Source organism: Labrus mixtus, chromosome 9, assembly GCF_963584025.1.
Source record: "Labrus mixtus chromosome 9, fLabMix1.1, whole genome shotgun sequence".
Lineage (NCBI taxonomy): Eukaryota > Metazoa > Chordata > Actinopteri > Labriformes > Labridae > Labrus > Labrus mixtus.
Window position 1 is genome coordinate 13567364 of NC_083620.1, and position 22448 is coordinate 13589811.

The 22448-nt window shown below is 41.1% G+C and overlaps 1 protein-coding gene across 1 annotated transcript; it reads left to right on the top strand.

The window, feature by feature from the left end:
* Positions 1-1193: 1193 nt before the first annotated feature.
* Positions 1194-22448, top strand: LOC132979936 (metabotropic glutamate receptor 5-like). Its single transcript, XM_061045759.1, has 12 exons — positions 1194-5625; positions 6390-6511; positions 7005-7129; positions 7258-7426; positions 7662-7788; positions 10640-10757; positions 10935-11121; positions 11736-11894; positions 13415-13540; positions 14207-14389; positions 15357-15523; positions 18310-22448. Exons 1-12 carry the CDS (start codon positions 5259-5261, stop codon positions 19373-19375), a joined length of 2916 nt encoding a protein of 971 aa, XP_060901742.1. The 5' UTR covers positions 1194-5258; the 3' UTR covers positions 19376-22448.

A 22448-nucleotide genomic window follows, 5' to 3' on the forward strand; every position in this document is an offset into this window, starting at 1 on the left:
CCCCAAACACTGTTGATCACCACTGAACAAATTTCAGGAACTGACTTCATTTCACATGAAATGTTCACCGGGGATAGCTTTAAGCTGTAGTTCAAAATGTGCCGTTTTCTCTTCATTTGGTTTGATTCAATTACACAACTCACTGTTTTCTACACTTACATTAATTTGAATTTAGGCCATTACCATGTTAGCTTTTATGCCTCTAAAATCAGAAATTTTAAGGAAATAATGTATTGTTTTTTTTTTTTTTTTACATGATTTTCATTTAAAAAACATTTTAGAATGGGGTAGGATACAATAAAGTAAATAAAAAAACGTCTATCAGTCAAAACATGTCACCCTGTCATGAGCATAAATAACAGGTTGAGTCGACCCCTTACCGTAACCCAAAATGTTCCTATTAGTAGTGACCATAATAAGAAAGAAAGAAAGAAAGAACTGAAAATTCCTAATCACAAGCAAATGTGTTGCAGTTTCTATTTCTACTTGAATGAACAGAGGAGGAGGAGGAGGATAATAGCCTCAGGGCTTAGCATGCAGAATTGTTTTGCTAAAGTTCTTCTTAAGGTAATGCTGGCTCAAACACTGGCACACTGTCCAATCTTGCAAATAAAATTTCAAATATGGATAGATGTCTACTGTAAATTGAATAGTTAATAGATAACTAAGTGTGTGTGGATGTGTGTGTGTGTGTGTCTGTGTGTGTGCACTTAAAATCCAGTGTGCTCTAATGAGAGACAAAGTACAGACAGCAGGTTGAGCGTGGGCAAGAAACTATGGCAACGGCCTTGGGATTCTAGACATGTAGAGAGAAAAAGAGCGAGAGAGGTAACCAGGATGTCATTAAGAATAGTTCCATTTGACCAATAATAGAGGGATTGATAGGTCAGCGGGATCTATGATGAGACAAGTCCATCCCCCCCTTAAATACAAACATTGATGCACACAAATCGATGCTTTGCATTCTCATAAAGCAAGATATCTTCTGAAGACCTCTTATTGTAAAAGCAACACTAGCACAGTTACATATTGTAAATGTTAATCCGTAGACGTGCATATTTTTGTGTATGTATGTGGTGTTCAGAAAAAAATTCATACAGCACACAAGACACTGCAGTCTTTTGAATTGAAGGCAAAAAGGGAAAATCCGCCTCAAAAAGCACAGTTTGAAGACAATAATAATAATAATGAGCAGGTGCTATATCTTAAAGCTAAATGTATGTTTTTTGGAGATACTAAAATACTGCTTCTTACTTTTGGCAGCCTTTGTGAGTGGTTGTATTTTTGAAACGCTTATTAACTGCAAGTGCTTTTGCTATTTCTGGGCTACAATTATCAGAAAAGACCATTTTCAAGCTCTGTGTTAAGCTTTGACACCCAAATTGTAGTTTTCGGTCTGAAAGACGCAAACATTCAACTCCTACTGTTCCTCTCTGCCTACTGTGATGCAAGGCGAGTCACCAAGATACATCTGAAACAGACACAGGTGGATACTGACCTAATTGTGAGTTAGGAAAAAAGCCCTATTGTCTACCATGCTGGGTGAAGTGGGCAAACTACCACTTCATGTAGTTAGGACACAATTGAGAACTTCCACAGAAAGCCAAAATTAACCATGAATTATAAATAAAGAAACAAAAATAAACACTTAATCATGACATAAATATGTGTTTAGAAGGAGGTTGCATTGTTGTTGCATTGTTCCAGTATGTGTGGGAGTCATTGTGATAACTGGTAAATGTATCATGTAGCATCTCTTGTGCTGTTATTGCAAGATAGAGAACAGAACCAACACGATTTTCTAGTTTAAATATTTTTTTATTGAGGCAGCAATAATAAAACATTCAATATTACAGATGTTTTCCTCCTTTTAAATTAAATTAAGAAAAACGAAAATAACAGGCAAACATACAAGTCAACAGGTGTAGTGAGTAACACTAAATGAACAACAACAACAACAGCAACAACATAAAATAAATAAATAAATAAAAAGATAAAACAATTCACACATACCACATACGCTTTTATACCCTGTGTAGAGGCTGATGTTCTGAATAACAACGAGTTATACAGTAGGGATAACAAATGTCTGTCCCTGCCCCTCATCTGAAAAAAACTATCAAACTTTGCTGATTCAGTTTTCTCCAATGTCGGTATATATTTTTTGAACATAGTTCCTGACCTGCAAGTATCCAACATGATTTTCTGTCAGAGATCTCATCAAACATTTCTTCCTTTTGGGGATATTAGAAAATTGTTGATTAAACATTGTACATTAGTTAATCAGCGATGCGTGCCTCCACTTGTTTGTTCTGATTTTCATTAGATGAGAATATGAAAAAAGAGGAATATGTTGTCGATTGGATTTAAAACCTTTGTAGCAAAAGAAGAGTTGGAGCTATCATTCTAGAATTTTTGTAACACTTTGTCGATGACAAATGGACATGTGGTCGTGAGTATGTTTGTGTCTATGTTGCAAGTGTTGCTTGTCAATCTGGCCTCTGAGGAGCTGCAGGTGTGACCCTTTGGGAAACTCACCAAACATGTGATGAGTTCAAGAACGAAAGAGAGGCATGAGTTATAAACAACAAGTAAAAAATAACTGTGCATTTGTATGCGACAGACATATCAACGGTAGAAAGTGTGTGTTGTTTGCTTGTAAAAGAAGATCCGAAAAAAAACTGTTCAAAATGAGAAACATGTATTGACAGATGGAGTGCATTGGAATGTGACAGAGCTGGAGCAATGGGAAAAGAGGGACGATGGAAAAACAGAGTGAAGGGGGCTCAAGGGAAAGCTGGAGGTGTTAATGAGAGAGGGTGAAAGAGACAGATGGAGAGAAAACTGTGAGAGGAAAAAAAGAAGAAATCTATTGGCAGGAAGAGGGTGCTGATTAATGGTCATTGATTGTTTACCTCTGGATGCGTTTCCAGCCCCATCGCCTGTCAATCTCTTTGATTTCCTCTTGACTTTTTCTCTTTTCTCCTTCTTCTTACTTTCTTTCTTTCTTTCTCATATTGTCAATAACAACACTTCGATAATGACAGAGCATTGTGACACTGGAGACTCAAATGGTCAATGGATTGAGCAGCAGTGTGAATGTCTAAAAGTTACAACAGTCAATAGTCCTACTTGAAACTATTTCAAGCCCCATTGATTTACCTTGACTCATTTTACAGAGAGGTGGCTTGAAGTCGAGAACGTGATGCAGCACACTAAAGCAGAAAATCAATGTACCAAAGTCAATATTGTTATTAAAATGGTTATGAAAGTGTCTACAGCTTCTTTGAAATAATAGAAAGGCACTCCACCATTTTGATTCTGACCAACTCTGAAGACTTGCCCTTGAAGTGATGTAACTTGAAACGGAAATAAACAAAGATATACATGTGATTTGTCTCTTGTTTTGACAACAACCCCACCAACCGCCTTAGAAAATATGAAACTATATATACACACACACATCACATGCTAACAGACATTTTTATTTGGACTGTTAAAACTGCAGCCTGCCATGTACAGGTAAACCATTTAGGAGCTTCCACCCTGATTTATGACTCAGCTTGGAGGAAGAAGGGGACAAAAAAAGAAAGAGGGACAGTTGGAAGGCACAAATAGCGATAGACAGAAAAGGCAGTTTACACACAAACACACACACACACACACACACACACACACACACACACACACACACACACACACACACACATTTTGGGTCTCCAGTCAGACTTGGGCGGGTTGCACTGCTGTAAGAGAAAATTAGTTTTGTTCTCTGGAGGCTCATAGAGAGAGAGAGAGAGAGAGAAAGAGAGAAGAGAAAGATAGAAAGAAAGAAGAGTTTCCATTGGAAGAGTTGAGGATCATTGTCTTGCTGGAGGCCATGTTGGCAGTAGTCATGAAAGGGGGAGAAACGATTTGTCATTCACATCCACTTTCCTCTCCTTCCCTTCCTCTCTTTATCTCCCCCGCCTCTCTCTCTCCCACTCACACACACACACACACGCACGCACGCACGCACGCACGCACACACACACACACACACACACACACACACACACACACACACACACACACACTGTGCCATCTGTGCCTCCTAGAGGAGAAGAGAAAACCCAAATTTTCCTCCCAAAAATGCAAACTGCAGGGATATGTTTCCACAGTCAATGTGTGTGTATTCATTGTGAGGTTGGTTATATTCATCTCGCTGGTGTCTGACAGGGTATGGCTGCTGAGCTGCAGCCAAAACACTCCATTTGACCTAGATCATCGCAGCACCCGGCTAGTGTGTGTGTGTATCTGTGTGTAATGTCGATGCTTTTTTTGTCCGCGATAGGAAAACACTGCTAATCGTTCTGCGTGCCTCCTTCCAAATTTTTTTTTATCCACTATTTGCTATCACTGATGTCTCTCGCTAGATTTCCCTCTCTTTCTGTTTTGTTGTTGTTGGTGTTGACTTGAATGATCTTGGCCATTTAAAAAAAAAAAAAAAAAAAAGACAGTCAATCAGAAGGCAAAGGCCATCCTGGAAGACCCTCAGCACTCTCTGCATGCAGAGTTTAGACTTCTGCCGAAAGGGAGGAGGTTCACTTATGTTAGGAGAGCCAAATCAAACAGATATCTGAGGCCCTTTGTCCCATCAGCAGTTGGGTTTCTCAATAAGCTGCAGGCATTGTTACCAGTACACTTCTACTATGGACTGGTGGTCTTTGTGTCTCTTATCCCACTCATGCCCATCATGATGATATCCATGGGACCTATGTAATATACGTATGTATTTATGTCTTTCTGCTGTTTTTATGATGTATATTGCCTGTATGGAACTCTGCTGCAAACCAAATTGCCCCTCTGGGACAATAAAACAATTTTCCAATACAATCCAATCATTTTTCCTCCTTCTGGACTGTTCTATATATCTGAATAGAAGTGGGAGAATTGCAGGTTAACTCATGATATGATACAATATGCCATACATGGCCCATGATACAGATAACATCTTAATAACACTTCTCTGTGATTATTGATATGTTGAAGACAATAATGATACATCACAATATCCAATGAACTGAAGAATACAAAATGCCCCTACAATGGTATAGTGCAGGATTTGTTTTCCCCACTAAAATGTCAATATTTGGCACCTGTGATTCCATAATTGTATCATAAGAGTCAGGAGACAACATGATTCCATATTAATATTTTGTCTCTAACCTTAGATCTAGTCCAGTTAAGCTCCCAAAAGAGCCTGTTCTCAAAAATGTATGATCAATGATTTGGCACTGTTTCCCAAAGACAATGCAGATTTTGTTTTAAATATGAAAATGTCATCCTCACAGACAATGCAGTCTTTGAGTATGCCTAACCCTTTTCCTGTTCTCGTGTTTCTTTGCAGTGATGGATGGGCGGATCGGTATGATGTAACAGACGGCTATGTTAGGGAAGCGGCTGGTGGTATCACCATCAAGCTCCAGTCAGCCGATGTGAAGTGGTTTGATGACTACTACCTTAAACTCCGACCTGAAAACAACCACAGGAACCCCTGGTTTCCAGAGTTCTGGCAGCATCGTTTCCACTGTAAACTCAAGGGCCACCCACAGGAGAGCAGCAAATACAACCACTCCTGTGGCAGTGAGTTAAGCATACAATAATATTCTTTGATGGCAGGTTTGTTGTAAGTGTGTAAGGATAATATGTGACACTTTGAACACCTGTAGCAGTGTGTGGACATTGACATCACATGGTTACAGTTATTAAGTGCTTCTTATTTGACAATGACCACCTGTTGTACACAGAGAAGGATGCTGCAATGTTTCATTGGGTTTAATTAGGTACAATAGTAATCTGCAGTTTTATTGACAAGCTAGTTCTAATATAAATAACATACACTCACAAAGCGTACAACCTGACTGACTTACTACACATACACCTACACAAACAACATATGGATGCACTCTGCTTTCTGGTTCATCTGGAGATATCCCTTGTGGCTGTGAGTGAACCCTCCCTTTATTTCTTTGTATTCATCTCCCCCCCATCTCTCTCTCTCTTCCTCTTTCATTCTCTCCATTCATACTCAAAGCATTGTGTGAGAGCAGCATCAAAGGGAGTCATGTCTCATGTATTCTAATGAAATGGGACATGAAATACTAATGAACAGGACACAAAAGAGGCAGAAAGAAATGCAATGCGGAGGTGGGAAGTGGCTGATGAGAAGAAATGAGAGAAGAGAGAGGGGTCTTTGATGTCAGGGGGGAAAAAAAGCACTCTGCGTGTCATAAAACTCAAAGAGAAATTAAGAGTTTCTCCGATATACCTGCCTTTCTCTTTTCAACCCTCCTCACCAACCCAATATATTTCCCTCCCCCTTTCTCTACCCACCCACCTCTATGCAGAGAGGGAGTCGCTTCGGCAGCAATATGCTCAGGACACCAAGATGGGATTTGTCATCAATGCCATCTACTCCATGGCATATGGCCTCCATAACATGCAACGGGCACTCTGCCCAGGCTATCAGGTAGGTGCTGCACTGATGGATGAATGGAGGGATATGCTAGGACGGAGATAAAGGGATATCATGTACAAATGGTGGAACCAAAGGGAAGTCCAAGATATTTATCATTGAATTAATCCATAGTCGTCATATCTGAATTATTATCACACTACATAAAAATCGAAGACCAAAATGGGAACCTGGATAAATACATATACTATTTAAACATCTTCTCTTCTTTATGAACCAGTTAAGAAATTAAGACAGAAATATACAAAACTGAAATATATTAGACAGAAAATACAGAAGATAATACATCAGCCTGTATCAGTTTCTGCTTGCTCGTTTACTTTAGCATTAATTGTAAACAATGTAAACTGGTACATAAAATTAGCAGGCACAAGGATTCTATTGAACACAATTTCCAACTTGGCGTATGCCCTCACAAACCTCCTTAAATGAAACAATGATTTCAGAGATGTGGGTCACCAGGTTTCTGACTGTTAATATCTTTTAGGGCCTATGTGATGCCATGCGGCCTATAGATGGTTCTACACTGCTGGACTTCCTGATGAAAACCAACTTCACAGGCGTGTCAGGAGAGGGTATCTTATTTGATGAGAATGGAGACTCACCTGGCAGGTACGTACTGTAACTGAACAAAAGATGCCATTGATTTTTATTTTTTTATTTTTTTTAGGTTTCAGGTTCACATGACAAGACTTTGTGTGTTAGTGTGTCTTTTTATGAAACTTAATTTGAATCAACAGGTATGAGATCATGAACTTCAAAAAGATGGGGAAGGACTACTATGACTACATTAATGTTGGCAGTTGGGACAACAGAGGCTTGAAGATAGATGATGATGAAATCTGGCCGAACAAAGATTCAATTATTAAGTCAGTCTGCAGTGAACCTTGTGCCAAGGGACAGATTAAGGTAAGATGACAAGTATTTTATTTGTTCACTTTGCTTGACTGAGTAACAGACCCCCCAAAAAACATATTTTAAAGTCCATGTAGGTTTATTGAATTCTGATTAAGACTGGATGGATGTATGAGATATCATTTTTGATAATTAGTGAAAAAGGGCACAGGTATTACATCACTTTAGGAATGTAATGAGCAAACATACAGCTACGATCAGACATTCATGTTCATGTCACCTCTTCCAGGTGATCCGTAAAGGGGAAGTAAGCTGCTGCTGGACGTGCACTCCCTGTAAAGAAAACGAGTACGTGTTTGACGAGTACACATGCAGAGCCTGTGAACTCGGCTCCTGGCCAACTTTTGACCTCACAGGTGAGTCGCTGCCCGCCCCCCCCTCCCCCACACACACACACACACACTCCCACCTTTGTTTTTTTATTTGGTATGGGCCACCAGGGCCGAGTGGAGCCTGCGACCAGTGCAACAAGGACTGTAGCCTCTTAACATGGGCCGATATTTTCACTCAAGAAACTTGAATAGAAATCTCATACGAACAACAAAAGTGATGCAAGTGAAAGAAAACTGTACAATGATCATTAATATGTGTGTGCCTTGAATGTTTGTGGGGTCAAAGGACAACTAATGGTTTGTAGAATAAAAGAAGCGGTGTTTTACCGGATACAGTGTTCGATAACACTCTTATTTACATAGTTTGTTCTACCGTCATTAGGGGAAGGAAACTAAGTGAGGAGCCGTCTGTTTCATCCTCCCCTCCTCTTTTCCCCTCTCCTCCTCCTCCCCCTCGACTCTCCCTCTCTCATCACTCGAATTTGCTACCAACATGGTCACCAGTGTTTTAATTATTCTGCATCAAGAGCAGCTTTCAATGCAAATACGCTTTCTGTTGCAATGAAAATGTATTTCCCCTCCATTGCGTTGGAAGCAGTTGGATATTGCCTTGTTATGCTCTCAGCTGCTCATTATACTGCTTGCTAGCTCCTCAACATGCTCAATGATTAAAACATGAATTGAGCCTTGCTGGAAATTCAGATTGGGCTCCACAGCCAGGAACAGAAGCATCCTTAAAATGAGCCAGTGAGAGAAGGACAAAGGGAAAGTTGAGAGTGAAAGCGTGATCGGGTTTAACCATGTGATACTTTTGTGTCCCTCTGTGCATGTTCATGTGTGTGGCCACGGTAAGTAGCTTGTATGTCTCCTTGCGAGGCTATATGGAACAGTAATAATGAGGTGTAAACAAGCTGGTTGCCCAAGCTGGGAAAGAGGAAGAGAGAACAGAGGAGACAGAGAAAGGTCTCAGCTGGTAGGGACAGAGGTACAGTGTGTTTGAAAAATAGTAAGCAATAGGAGGGGTTTAGAGACAGCAATAGCACGAAAATAAGGAGAAAGCAAAAGTTAACCAACAGTGGCTTAGAGGGAGAGGGAAGAAGTGGCTCAGAAAGATAGAAAGATGGAGATGAAAAGAGGCTCTGACAGAAGCAGCAGCCAGGGAGAGTGAAAGCAGCAGAAAAAAGGGAGGATTAGCTTTGAGATTTGAGCCTCTTCACTGATTGGTAGAGTTCCAGTCCAAGTGTTAGAGTTTAAAGAAGTTTGTCTCTAAACTTTTTATTGACTGAACCCCGCCAAATGGTCCCCCTCCCTTACGTAAATGCAGCAGCTTAGCTTAGGGTCAAACACAACACCCTTTTCTGCTGGTTCTGCAAGCTAATTGAGTATTAAAATGCAGAAGTAGCCGATATGTTTAGACTGCTCTGGGAAAACTATTGGGCAATACACTGATCTGGGATTTTTTGCCCCAGCACTTAAGATATATGAGAGCACAAATAATTAGGGATTCACAGCAGGTTTGGTTTCCTCAAACTTACATGGCCCTCACCCCTTAATAAGAGGAAGTACAGTTACTGTTGTCCTGCTGCTCCATCTTTACTTATTCATGTGTGGGTCCCTCTCCATGCTTTAGATTCTAACTTGTATTTTACTAGATTTTTCATCATGAATGGTACTTATAGCTATTCGGTTATATTCGGCTGCAAATGAGCCACATCCTCTGCAGAATACATCCTTGTGACTAATTTTCTGTCTGATTGTTACCATCCCATTTGCTCCCACTCAGCAATTAAGCTGTTGTTTATGCCCCTAGACCTATCCAAATTGCTGATTTGATAAACTCTATTGACTGAGTTAAAGACAAAGTCATTAAATGATTCCAGTCTTTTTCAACGACTGCTCTCTCTCTCCCGCTCTCAAAGATTTGCAGCACTGTACAAACAGGTGTGTGTGTGTGTGTTGGTTTGTGTGTGTGTGCGTGTGTGTGTGTGTCTCTGTGGGAAAGAGAGAGTGTGAGGGCAAGGGGGAAGAAACAAGAGAAAATGGAGAAAAGATAAAAGGGCACAAAAACGGAATAAGTGAAGATGTTCGAGGACAGAAAGCTTTCTTAAGTGTGTTCCTGCAGACCTACCAGAGAGGTAATTTCATCAAGGGTACAGACAGATAGTAATTAGACCTGTCCCTTTAATTAATGACACTTTATCTCCTTGCTTGGAAGAGAGAGAGAGAGAGAGAGAGGGAGGGAGAGGGCGAGAATTAGTTGTAAAGGTTGGAGGGATGAGGATGAAGATAAATAGGGGAGATATTAGTGGGATACGAGAGGAACAGAGTGATGGATGGGGAATTAAAAAGAAAAAAAGAGTGACAGGAAACCGATATGAAGACTGAATGACAGGGGAACGAGGGAATATTTGAGAGATGGTAAAAATAGTAAGTGTAGACAACATTTGTGTTGCTGGATCAAGAATCATTGTTTGTTTAGTCTGTGTGTATCTTTATTATATGTTTTACACTAAACCTGTCCAATAATATCCAGTCTGCAAGCTTTACAGTATTCACATGGTGCAGGATTTGAGTGCAGGCAATGCAGGACATAGTTGAGACCTTCCCACGTGGGTCCAACATGCACTCATCTGATCCTGACCTGTGGAGGTCACTGGTCACTGGTACAAGTGTTTGTTTGTTTGATGCTCCTCCTGCATCAAATGTAGGTCAAAGAATGATGTAAAATGGTATTAAAACAAAAGAAAATAAATGAAATGACAATAAATTCTTATTTTAAATACACGTTCAAGATATAATCCAGATGCTGCGTTTCACATATTTCAAATAAAAGTCCCTTATTAGTAACGATGTCTTCACTTACTTCTATCCCCAGGCTGTGACCCAATCCCAGTGGAGTACCTGCGCTGGGGAGACCCTGAACCCATTGCTGCTTTGGTCTTTGCCTGCCTCGGTCTGATGTTCACATTCTTTGTCACTGCAGTCTTTATCAGGTAACCAATCTCTTATATGACTCAGAAAATATAGACTATAGAGGAAAATGCTGCTATATGCAGTTTTCACATTTCTACTCTTAATCCTTTATTTTCAGACTGTATGTCAAAATACTGAAGATACTCTGCATATTTGTTTCTGATCATACTTGTTTGTCTCAATGTGTCTGTGTTCAGGTTCCGGGACACCCCAGTAGTGAAATCATCCAGTAGGGAGCTGTGCTACATAATACTAGCAGGGATCTGCCTCGGGTACCTATGTACCTTCAGCCTCATTGCCAAACCCCACGTCATCCACTGCTACCTCCAGCGGCTGGGAATAGGACTGTCACCTGCCATGAGCTACTCTGCACTTGTCACCAAGGTAAGGTGTGAGTGAAGGATTTGTTATGAGGTGTATGGCCCTGTTGCAGAGAGAGATGCAGGGGTAAAGGAGTAACCTCTAAAGGCTTGGTACAATCCTGTGATTAAATCAATGCTTACCTGCCTTTGATCATTAATGATCCGTGGGGAAAAGCCAAAGGAACAGCTTCAGATGCTGGAGAGTTAGCAGCAGTGGTGCATCTGTGGACATAATCGGAAAGATATGGGGAGAAAAACAGCATCTTCAGAGTTTTATCCCTTCTGCTTCATTATTCGTTACAGTGAGGGAATGCAGGTTTATCATTAAAAGCAGCACATTGGTCTATCCATCCCTTTCTCTAAGGGTTTTGTAATAAGAGCTGAGGTAACAGGGAGGTTAGATTAAACCTAGGAAACTGCAATTGCTTTGCTATAAAAAAATATACCTCAAGCTTATTGCACTAGATTTAGACTGCAGTGTGTAATATTTCTCTTCAAAGTGTTTTTCACTAAAATAGCAGCGGCAGCAGTTCAGAAATACAGGAAGCAGATGTTTATCATATAGGAACAGGGTTTACAGTATATAGTTTATGAAAAGGTCCTGATTGTGGTTGTTGTGTGATTCAAACCCCCAAGACAAATCGCATTGCTCGGATCCTGGCAGGCAGCAAGAAGAAGATCTGCACAAAGAAGCCTCGCTTCATGTCTGCCTGTGCTCAGCTCCTCATTGCCTTCCTCCTCATACTGCTGCAGCTGGGCATCATTGTGGCGCTCTTCCTCATGGAGCCACCTGAGGTAAGCTGAGTGTGGCTCTGTGTTGGTTTTTCAATGGAAGTGGGAGAGACAAATTACCAGACATAGAACGAGACATAAAAGAAGAATGAGTTGAATCTGAAAAAAATAAATTACAATGTAATAAGCCTTTTTATCTCTATTACATAAGATGTTTTGTAAGACTGTTTCAATCGAAACGAGTGAAGTAGTTAGAAGTTCAACCTGCATAATGCTGTTAGAAGCTACGCTTGTTAAAACATCTCAAGACTAGAGTTTTCTTGAGACAGGAAGCTTCATAACCATGGTAGTTTAGGGAGGAGGAGCTTAAAGGTAATTTAAGAGCTTGGTTAGGTAATCTCCCTTTGTCTGTGATCATGGTGCCACGGCACTGCAGAAACTAAAGTTTGTATATGGCCAGTGTTAGCAATGAAGAAATAGATTGACGTCGATACATGTTGGTAATCACTTTAAAGACAGATAAGACTGAAGCTGAAGATGCCCTTAATTCCTTCTTTTACTCAATAGATGCATCATTTAAAAAATCATCTCTTCAGCCAATCCCGCTTTCATCTGTAACTTCAGCTTGTACTCAATAAATGCTTGAATGGCTCTTGGATCCATTTAAATGTGCCCACCAGCTCGAGGTTCCATGGACTTTTTTGAGATATGGTCAGGCTGGTATCGTTCTATCATATCATGAGGACGTAAAAAATGACTTCACCTTAGTCCACCTCAAAACTGGTCAGCAGTCTGTGGGGCAGTATGTTCCTGCTATGGGCATACATCAGCGAGTTCACAGTGCTCTTCCACTGAGCTTGTTCCACACACACAGGACGCACAACAGCACACATACTTGACAGTTTAGCAGAGTGCATTTGCTGATACATTCAAATTGAGTATTCAACAGAATAGAGTGCCGGGGGACGGAGAGCTTCTGTTTGTTTCCAAGCTCGCTCCAATGCGCGTTCTGTCTAACACGCACAGAAACACATGCAGACACACACACACACACACACACACACTCATGCTCTTATTCCACAATGAGCTGGATTTATAATAATTGTTATGAGTGCCACCGATAAAATAGCCCCCAGATATTAATAAAGACTGTCCAGTGTCCATTACGTAGGCATTAGAGAATGTAGCGCAGGATTTCAGCAGAGAAAACAAGTAGATACATGTTTACAGCCTACCTTCATTTGATATTGAAATATAACTTCAGCCAGCCATCAGCATATTTCACATAGTGTCCTGTGTGTGTTTTGTGTGTTCAGGAGCACAATGAAAGGAGAGAATTTAAATGATCTAGTCCTAGTTTGGTCTATTTAAGAGTAAAGACTGAAATCTGCCACGTGAATAGCAACGCACCAGCCTGCAGGTAAACCTGGCTCTTACTGGGAACGAGAGCTGACACTCTGATTGGTTTGATTCATGTTTCACCCCAAACACAATCAAGTGACTTGATCATACCTCTTTGCACTCTGCGCCTTATTTCTATTAAGATGGCTTGTTTACCCCCCACACCCCTCATGTCTTTACAGGTAATCCATGACTATCCCAGCATCCGGCAGGTATTCCTCATTTGCAACACCACTAACCTGGGTGTGGTCGCCCCGCTCGGATACAATGGCCTGCTCATCCTCAGCTGCACCTTCTATGCCTTTAAGGTACAAGCTTGATTTGATACCAGCTTGGTCTACATTAATGATATCTTGCCAGTAATTCCTTCTTTTAAAAGCTCAAAGGACACATGTTGGTGGAGAGATAGATGTATTATATACTGTTCCTGTTTCACTTCATGCTGCCATAGGAAAGAGAGTCACTTAGACAATATTTATAAAGCAACGATTTAACCACATTTTTATCTTTGGCGCTGTACAACCTCAAAGCAGTTAAAACAAACTTGGTTTTTTTTACTAAGCACATTATAAAGCAAATGTTTGATTATTGGCTGCCTGAAGCCATCCATTTTCCATAGAGTGTGAAAGCAGAGACTGCAGCTGAAATAAACTCAACAAATAAATTCAACGTGTTTGTTAATACAGCAGCAGAGAAAAACTATATACAACCCTGCTGGTGCAATGTTATGACCCCATGTTTCAACTAATTAACTTGCAAATAATGAGGTTAGCATCAGACTGATAGTGGTAATACAAAAGAAGATTGTTAGCTGTGTTCATTGGGGTTCTGTAAAGGCTAATAGTTTCCCTCTTCGCTTTGTTTTCCTAATTTAAAGCAGAAACCAAACAGTAAATTAGCTCCGATAAAGAAATGAATGTAAATGTTCTTACACTTCCTCTCTCTCTCTCTCTCTCTCTCTCTCTCTCTCCAAGACCCGAAACGTCCCCGCTAATTTCAATGAGGCTAAGTACATTGCCTTCACCATGTACACCACCTGTATTATCTGGCTGGCCTTTGTACCCATCTACTTTGGTTCCAACTACAAAATTATCACCATGTGCTTCAGTGTCAGCCTGAGCGCCACTGTGGCTCTATGCTGCATGTTCGTACCCAAGGTAAGACTTTCAAATCCACAGTTTCTACCTCTCACTCCTACACTGCTTTGATCTGTTCATTTCTTCACAGTTTTCAGTCTCCTTGAATGCTAAGCTTCTGTTTAAACCTAGTCCTGCTTGTCAGGGATCCATTAATAGTCTATATTAGGACACACTCTGTGGTTGAACTCATTTCAAATCAGTGCACAGACTTTATTATACTGCAGGTAACCATAGCAACATTCTTAATCATGCATTGAACTCACCACAACATTTTTGTATGTGGTAGGTATTCAAGTTGATGGGTTTATTTTGATATGTTATGACACTTTGTTGAGTATTCAAATTATTTTTTTTATGAATTGTTAGAGAGCAAATTGTTACTCCTTCCTGAAGGGGATTTTCTTTTTTTTTACATAAAATAATTTTTGCCTGCTTATGTGGATTTTAAACCTAATTTGTGATGCTTGAGGAAGTCAAATTATTATGTTTTGTGTGAGACCACTTTTCCAGTCTGAAAGTATTCCATTTGTCTCAGCGGTTGTTGCACAGGCAGTGTTCAGAGTAAACAACATCTAATTGAAAGTGAGACTCCAATTAAAGTTTTTAAATAAATAATTAGAAACTTGAGGTGGCGTCTTCATTAAGGGCCTGCATTGGAGCAGAAAGCTTATTTAAAACAGTATTAGGTTTTCTCCAAACTTACACAGTAACAACTAGATGTTCCTGGGGGGCTTCAGAGAGAAAGTTTTCCCTTTAAACAGCTGACAATCTATCAATTAAAATAATTAGCTGTTCCTTTTGTTGAATTGTCTTCATACATGAAATTCCCATCAGGTGGTTTTAGCCTTGATCACAGAACATTAATTAAAGCAGGGTTTTGTATAGACTGTATCATATTCAAAATGTCTATATATAACCAAACCTTTTCAATCTTCTCCTTTTAGAATTGTACTTAGATAATATATATGATATCATTTTTTTTTAGGTGTACATTATTCTGGCTAAACCAGAGCGTAATGTGCGCAGTGCCTTCACAACCAGCACAGTGGTGCGCATGCATGTCGGTGATGGAAAATCGTCCTCAGCCGCCAGCCGTTCTTCAAGTCTGGTAAACCTGTGGAAGCGCAGAGGCTCTACTGCAGAGACCCTCAGGTACATCTGAGTGTGTGGATGTATGTGTGCGTGTGTGTGTGTGTGTGTGTGTGTGTGTGTGTGTGCGTGTGTGTGTGTACTCCGGGGGGGCTTATTGGCTGGGTTAATTCCAGGTTACTCCTCAGTTACAGTCCAAGGCGCCATTTCTGTAATGGCCCCACTTAGAGACTATTTATGGTGTGTGTCCATATGTGTTTGTGCATGAATGGGTGTGTGTGTGTGTGTGTGTGTGTGTGTGTGTGTGTGTGTGTGTGCATGTGGTGTGTAAGTCTGTGTCCAAGCCCTCTGTGAGATTGATTCTCTGAACTCCCCCGAGTCTGCTTGACTGTTCCTCTGACCCTAACATGAACTGCGGACAATTGCCTAATGGAGACATGGCAAAGATGGAGAGAGGGAGGTGTTTACTGAGAAAGGGAGGCTGAGGAGAAACTTGAAAAGATAAATTTAAATACATTGAGTTGAGAGAGGATGGAAGTAATGGCCAGAGAGATGAAAGGCAGAATGATGGCATAGAAAAGAGAAGAAAAATGCTCATTGGAAAGTGTGAAAAGGAAAGACATAATAACTTTCACAACACTCTTAAGGCCATCCTCAAGTCATCTGCGGTGACAGGGAACTTATCAAAGGACACAAAGGATGTGACGCATGGCCACTTGCCCAAAATGAAAAGGGAGAAAAACATTTTTTTTTTCATTTGTCAGCAGGTTACTCTAACTCACCACGCTTGGCAAGCAAGATTTCAATCACACTCCTATGAGACAAGTCAGGAATGTTTCAATCGTTCTTCCTTTTATCTCCCCCACCCCCCTCTCTCGTTTGCTCCTGTCTTCCTCTGTGGGTGGTGGTAATTGGCAAGGCTGTCTGTCTCCTCAGTGCAGGACTGAAAGCTGTTGCCATTGAGCTCCTGCCATCGTGTAGTTGGAACAGACACAGACACACATGAAGCCATGCAGAAATAATGATGTATGAATCAAATGTTTGATTTACTGAAGAGTGCATGGTTTACATTCATCAGACATTTAAATCACCCACAGACGTGGAGAACATGTACATGTATAACAGTATGTATCAAACGGTAAATATCAATTGCAGGTTGACTGGGACAGCATACATATAAATATGTTATAATTTAAGTATGTGGGTATGTCTGTGTATGTGTGTGCAGGTGGCTGTGTCTTCAGGGGGATTTGAGCTCTCTTCACCTCCAGCCACGTTGGTGTGAGGTTTAATCAGAGCTTCCTACATAGATTAATCACAGTAATTAACCTGACAAAAGGATGAGAAAAAAAGAGAGAGGGGGGAGTTGGGACAGAGCGCTGTGACTGATGATAAGCAGAGAAAAGTGGAAAGAATTGTAATAAAGAGGGAGAAATGGAGGAAAAAGAACCTGACAAAGAAAAATTAAGAACCCTTTTTTGGGAAAAAATAGAACAGAAAATGAATTGTAATGGAATAACTCCACATATATAGTCTAGCTGGTTTTCTGTGGTTGAATTATGGGTCTACTTCAAAATGTCTTCATCAATTAAGCTTAATGTGTTTGAACTAATGCAAAACAGGCTCAGTTATTGTTATCATTTTCTGTATTCTGGCCTCCGATGCTGCTTAACTGCTAACAAGTGCTGATTTGATTTGCACCAAAAACATGTCTTTTCTTTGAAACACTAGTACTTGATCATGTAGAAAAATCTTATTTCATGCATACTTAGACTTGAAGTGATAGACATCACAATATATTTATGAAAAATCAAGCTGGAATTTGCTTATGATAATGATACATGTCAAATATTTTAATAAAGCATTAAAACTGCAAAGAAAACCAATTAGTGCAATTCAAATATCCATCCATTCATTATGGATTTTCCTGTTCAGGATCGCAGGGGGCTGGAGCCGATCCCTGAGCTGTCATTGGGCATGAGGCGGGGTTCAACCTGGACTGAATGCCAGTCAAAAACAGGGCTGACATAAAGAGACAGACACCCAGCCACAGTCACATTCACACAAAGCAATTGTGTTGTCACACAATTTAGAGTCACCAATAATTCTAACGAGCATGTCTTTGGACTGTGGGAAGAAGCTGGATTACCAGGAGAGAACTCACACATTCACTTGGAGAACATGCAAACTCCGCACAGAGAGGCTCCTGTCCTATGGGAGTTCTAACCAGGAACCTTCTCGATGTGAGGCTACATCGCTCACCACTGCACCACCATGCAGCCCTAAAATATAAATGACTTTTTAATCTTGAAAGAGCTTAATTAATATCCAGTGTGTTTATAATGCATACATTTAGTTGTCAGTTGTTTAGATGTGCGTTGATGAAGTAAAAATAATTGTCAACTGTCAACTTTTTGCTGAATTAGAATTAAACATCTACAGTGCCACCAACTACGCAAATCCAAAATTCCCTCTTTGCTGTGTCTAAACTCATAACACCGCCTTAATTATCTAATCTTAAAACAGGTATGTAGATTTTCCCAGACTTAAGGGTCTCTATCATGCGCCCGGTGCAGAGCGTCTTTGCATGCAGGTTTCTCTCCTTTTTTCTTCCTGACGCAGTAATCGTTTTACGCCCAGTGTTCACTTGCACCGGGTGAGATTTACGCGCTGTGTAAATACCAAAATATAGTGGGACACGCCCCAAATCACATGGCGCCACCCACTTTAGACAATATACCTCATGCCTTCAAAATATGGCCCAACGATGTTTGTTTTTTTACATAAAAATAAATAAAGTAACTGAGGGCTTTCTTCTCACTCTCTTTCACTTCCTCCTTGTTTTCCAGCTCCAACGGTAAATCAGTGTCCTGGGCACAGACTGAGCGCAGCAGCACACGTGGTAACCACCTGTGGCAGCGGCTGTCCTTCCACATTAAGAAGAAGGAAAACAATCAGACTGCTGTCATCAAGCCCTTTTCTAAAACCTCAGAGGAGCGTTACTGTGGAGGGGGGGACCTGCCGCCGCACGTCCCACTGCCCTCGCTCCCCTCGATGTCCTCCCTGCCCACTCATCTCGAATCGGTCACAGACAAGACCCTGTATGACCTCTCAGAGGCCGAGGAGCGCTACTCCATCTCATACCCGCCGCAGACTCCTTCACCGATCAGCACGATCAGCCAGAGGTTTGGGGCAGGATTAGTTGAGGAGCCTCATATGGCCGCTATCCCAACGTACCAGAGCAGCATTTGCAGCGCCGGCAGCGGCAGCAGTTGTGGTCTTGCCAGCAGCGGCTCTCTTGTCACTGGGAGTGATGGTCATCTGGTTACCCTAGACGATCACCCAGGCGTGCCACAAAGCACACTGATGGATCAGATCAGCTGTGTGGTAAACCGCTTCACTGCCAACATCTCCGAGCTCAACAGCATGATGTTATCACCCTCTCCAACGCACTCACACAAACACACGTCTCCTTCTCCTCACCCTCCTGACCCCTATCTGCTACCCCGCGAGATCCCGATGCCCCCCACTCTCACAACATACGCTGACGTCCAGCCCCTCCCGCCCGTGGAGTCCAACCTCGGGGGACGAGGTGGCTGTCCCATCCACTCGATTCCTCATTCGCCTTACCCCCTTCCGCCTCCTCACCCTCAGGCTTCCCCCTCTCTCTCCCCCATGCGGGGAGGTCTGCTCAGCTCCTCCCCTCTGAGGAGGTCAGAGTTGGAGGAGGAACTCATCGCTTTGACTCCACCGTCGCCTTTTCGCGATTCCCTGGCATCCAGTAGTGGCTCCCCTATCTCAGAGACAGGCCTGTTTCTCCCCCCAGTGCCCTCGCATCCACCCCCCTCCCCCCCGTCGCCCAGGTACAGCAGACTGACGCTCAGAAACTACAGCCAGAGTTCATCCTCACTGTGAGCTAGTGTGACGAAATCACAGAAATGAAGAGGAGCACTTAAAACAACTCGGGCCGATGAGAGAAAAGAGTGATGGGAGGACTCCCTGAGTGGAGTTAAAACCTGAAGTTCAGGAGTCATCGAGGGCGGGTTGGTGAGGACGCCGAGCTGTGACAGTCTGCTGTGTTCGTGTTTACATGTTTGCAGTGAGGTGCAGGTTTCATAAACTTGTGCATGTTGTACTTTCTTAGTGCGGTTTCTCACATGGGGGATCAAGCAGGACTGCAAATGGACCACTAGCTGCAGTGTTTTGGTGTCTGTAAAGCCAGAAATCGTTCTTGGGGGTCTAGAGCAGTTGAATAGTTTAGGTTTGGGTAGTGGCCTTAAGGTAACATGGCTATCAACTAATTAGAGATTGTGAATGTGTGTATGTACGTGTGTGCATTGGTGTGTATGTTTTTGCTGATTCTTTGTTATTGAGAGGTAACGGCGACATGACAGTGAAGAGTATTGAAGAGCTAAGACTCCTTAAGCCTGTGAGGACTAAACCGAGGCTATCAAGGGCAAATACATATTTTACACACACACATACACACTCTCACACACACAAACACACGTAAGTGTGAGCACACTTCTACATGAGAGGTTCTGGATTTTTCTTTTGTAATGAAATCCATCATACTTCTGACAAAGTGCATTGTTTTGACATACCAGGCTGTCTGTTACTTACAAACTTTTTACACAAAAGCATCTTTTTATTCAGTCATCTCCAATTAGTTCCATCTACATGGCTCCTATCCTCCCCCCCTCCCCCCCCCCCCCCCCTCAGTCCCTCTTTCTCTTGCTGCTTTCTTTTACCTGCCAGTGTTTCCGTTTTTTCTACTCTTGTATGTTTTATCTTCAGAAGTTTGAATGTATATTTTCTACATGATTCCTGAAGTAGTTGGGACCAAACCTATTTTACCTCTCTCAGACTTGAGAAGGGGGGAGAGAAGAAAAGACCAGGCCTTGTTTTACCATAAACATCTTAGATCAGGTGGAATGTTGGCAGAAATGTAACCATGAAGCTTATTTTTAGAGCGTGACATTTGAAGTATTTGAAGCTAAGCTGGATCCCAGTTATGACATTTCCTTTGTACAGAAAGGTAGGACACAATAGTCTTATGTGATTCTTAAAGACACTACTTTGAATGAGTAATTGAAATCCCTATAATCTCTGACGTTAGTAGACAGACTAATTGATTCATGCTATGAGGGCGCAGCCTGCTCCTCCTCAGCCTCCGCCTCTGCTAGATAGGTGTTCAGACCTTTTCAGACTTGTTGGCTGTTTTCAGACAAAGAGGGGCAGAAGTTCATATTGAATGAACAGATATTAAAGTAGTATCGATCCCCTTTTAAAGCAATGTCAAAGTGTCAATCTGTTACTTTAAAGAAAGGTCTGGCCTTCTGAGACTTATTCTAAATGTCATACTTGCTGGATTGAGGAAAAAAAATGTTGCAAGGGTCAGAGGAGAGATGACTTTGTTTGTATGAAAGTGATTCGAGCATAGATGTCAAATCAATACATGATGCTGTTGAATCTTCATATGAATATTGAATCATAAATGTCAGTGTAGATGGGCAAACAAAACTAAACTCACAAAATACGGTGAAACTCAAACATAATTCAGCCATTTTAGATTTTTTCTTTCAAGCATATCTTATAAACTAAGTATTGTACCTACATGTGCCAACACTTGGGCAGAATTTGCGAGCACTTCTGAGAAATTCAGTCAAATGTGCCAATGGATGCATTCACTATGAAGATGCTTTTGAGAAATGGGCCCCTGGCTCTGTCAGCTGCCTCCCCAGAGGCAAACACTCAGCCAAGAAAAGGGAAAGAAGAAAGACAAGAGTCAGAAGGTCGTGATACACAACACACATTTCTAGACATTTCATATGAGGAGTGTTGTCAGCTGCAACGGCACGAGGTGGTATATTTGACCTTATTAAAGATAATTGGGCTATGCTATCACAACAACAATCAGCCATTGAATATGTTGCCTGTGTATAATCGTCCATAACAGTCTCCGTTTTCTTTTTGCAGCATAGGCATTCCTCAGCTGTGACAGCTGACTGATGTAGATGCAGTCCATGGTCTCATTTGTATTTCTGCTCTACAGTAGCCAGCAAGAACAAACTCAGACAACGTGATTCTGTAAATACTAAGGGCATGCAAAGACAGTTCCGTTTTGTTTGAGATGAGAGTCATTTTCTTTACATATCGAGAAAAAAAAAAGAGATAAAACATGTTTTTTGAAGTATGTTATGAAATCAAACAGTAACAATATGTGTTAAGACAACCGAAACTGTGTTACTACTATGAATGTGTCAGTGACCATTCCTATTCAAATGTCTTGTAATTCAACTATATGATAATAATTGATATTAATATGATTATTGTGCCAAAGGGGTTAGGGAGGGGTTTAGCTTATACTAGCTTGTGGGTAAATCCGTGTTTTTTTTTTTGTTTTTAAAGAAATGTAAATGTAAAACTGTTTCTATTGTTTTTTGATATTTTCTATATGGATATTCCACATTTTTCCAGTGTAAAGCAATATAATCCATGCGTATACAAGGTGCACATGTGAGGGGTTTGTTCATGAACAATGTTTCAGATTGTTGGTCATTTTCATCCTTCTGTGATCTTTAATGGACCGTTCAATGAAGGGGAGTGGTGTGGAGATAAGATCACATTCATTTCTGCTGAAGCTCACAATAATTGGAAGGACATATGAAAGACATGGTCAGTAATTCATAATATCAAGATTTTAATTTTGGGCCTCTAGTAAATCTTTTCCCCACTTTACTACATGAGAGGCAAACCTGTCGGATTCTGTTTGAATCACTATTAATCTGATAATTGATCATTTTTTGCTTTTTTCTGTCTGTCATTAAGATGTAAGCTTGGTTTGGTTTACAGTTTCTCGCTACAATTCAGAGGAAGCAATTAAAATCTCTTCTTCTGCTTCTAATAGAAAAGAATAACTAAGGCAGTAAGCACATTCAACATTGGAGTTTGTACTTACACTTTTCATTATGACTAGACCAAAAAA

Excerpts from the sequence above, each read along its gene's own strand:
- LOC132979936 (XM_061045759.1), top strand. The coding sequence starts at position 5,259 with ATGATCAATGATTTGGCACTGTTTCCCAAAGACAATGCAGATTTTGTT. Across the intron at positions 5,626-6,389 it reads ATACAACCACTCCTGTGGCA|AGAGGGAGTCGCTTCGGCAG; the intron begins GTGAGTTAAGCA and ends ACCTCTATGCAG. Across the intron at positions 7,789-10,639 it reads GCCAACTTTTGACCTCACAG|GCTGTGACCCAATCCCAGTG; the intron begins GTGAGTCGCTGC and ends TTCTATCCCCAG.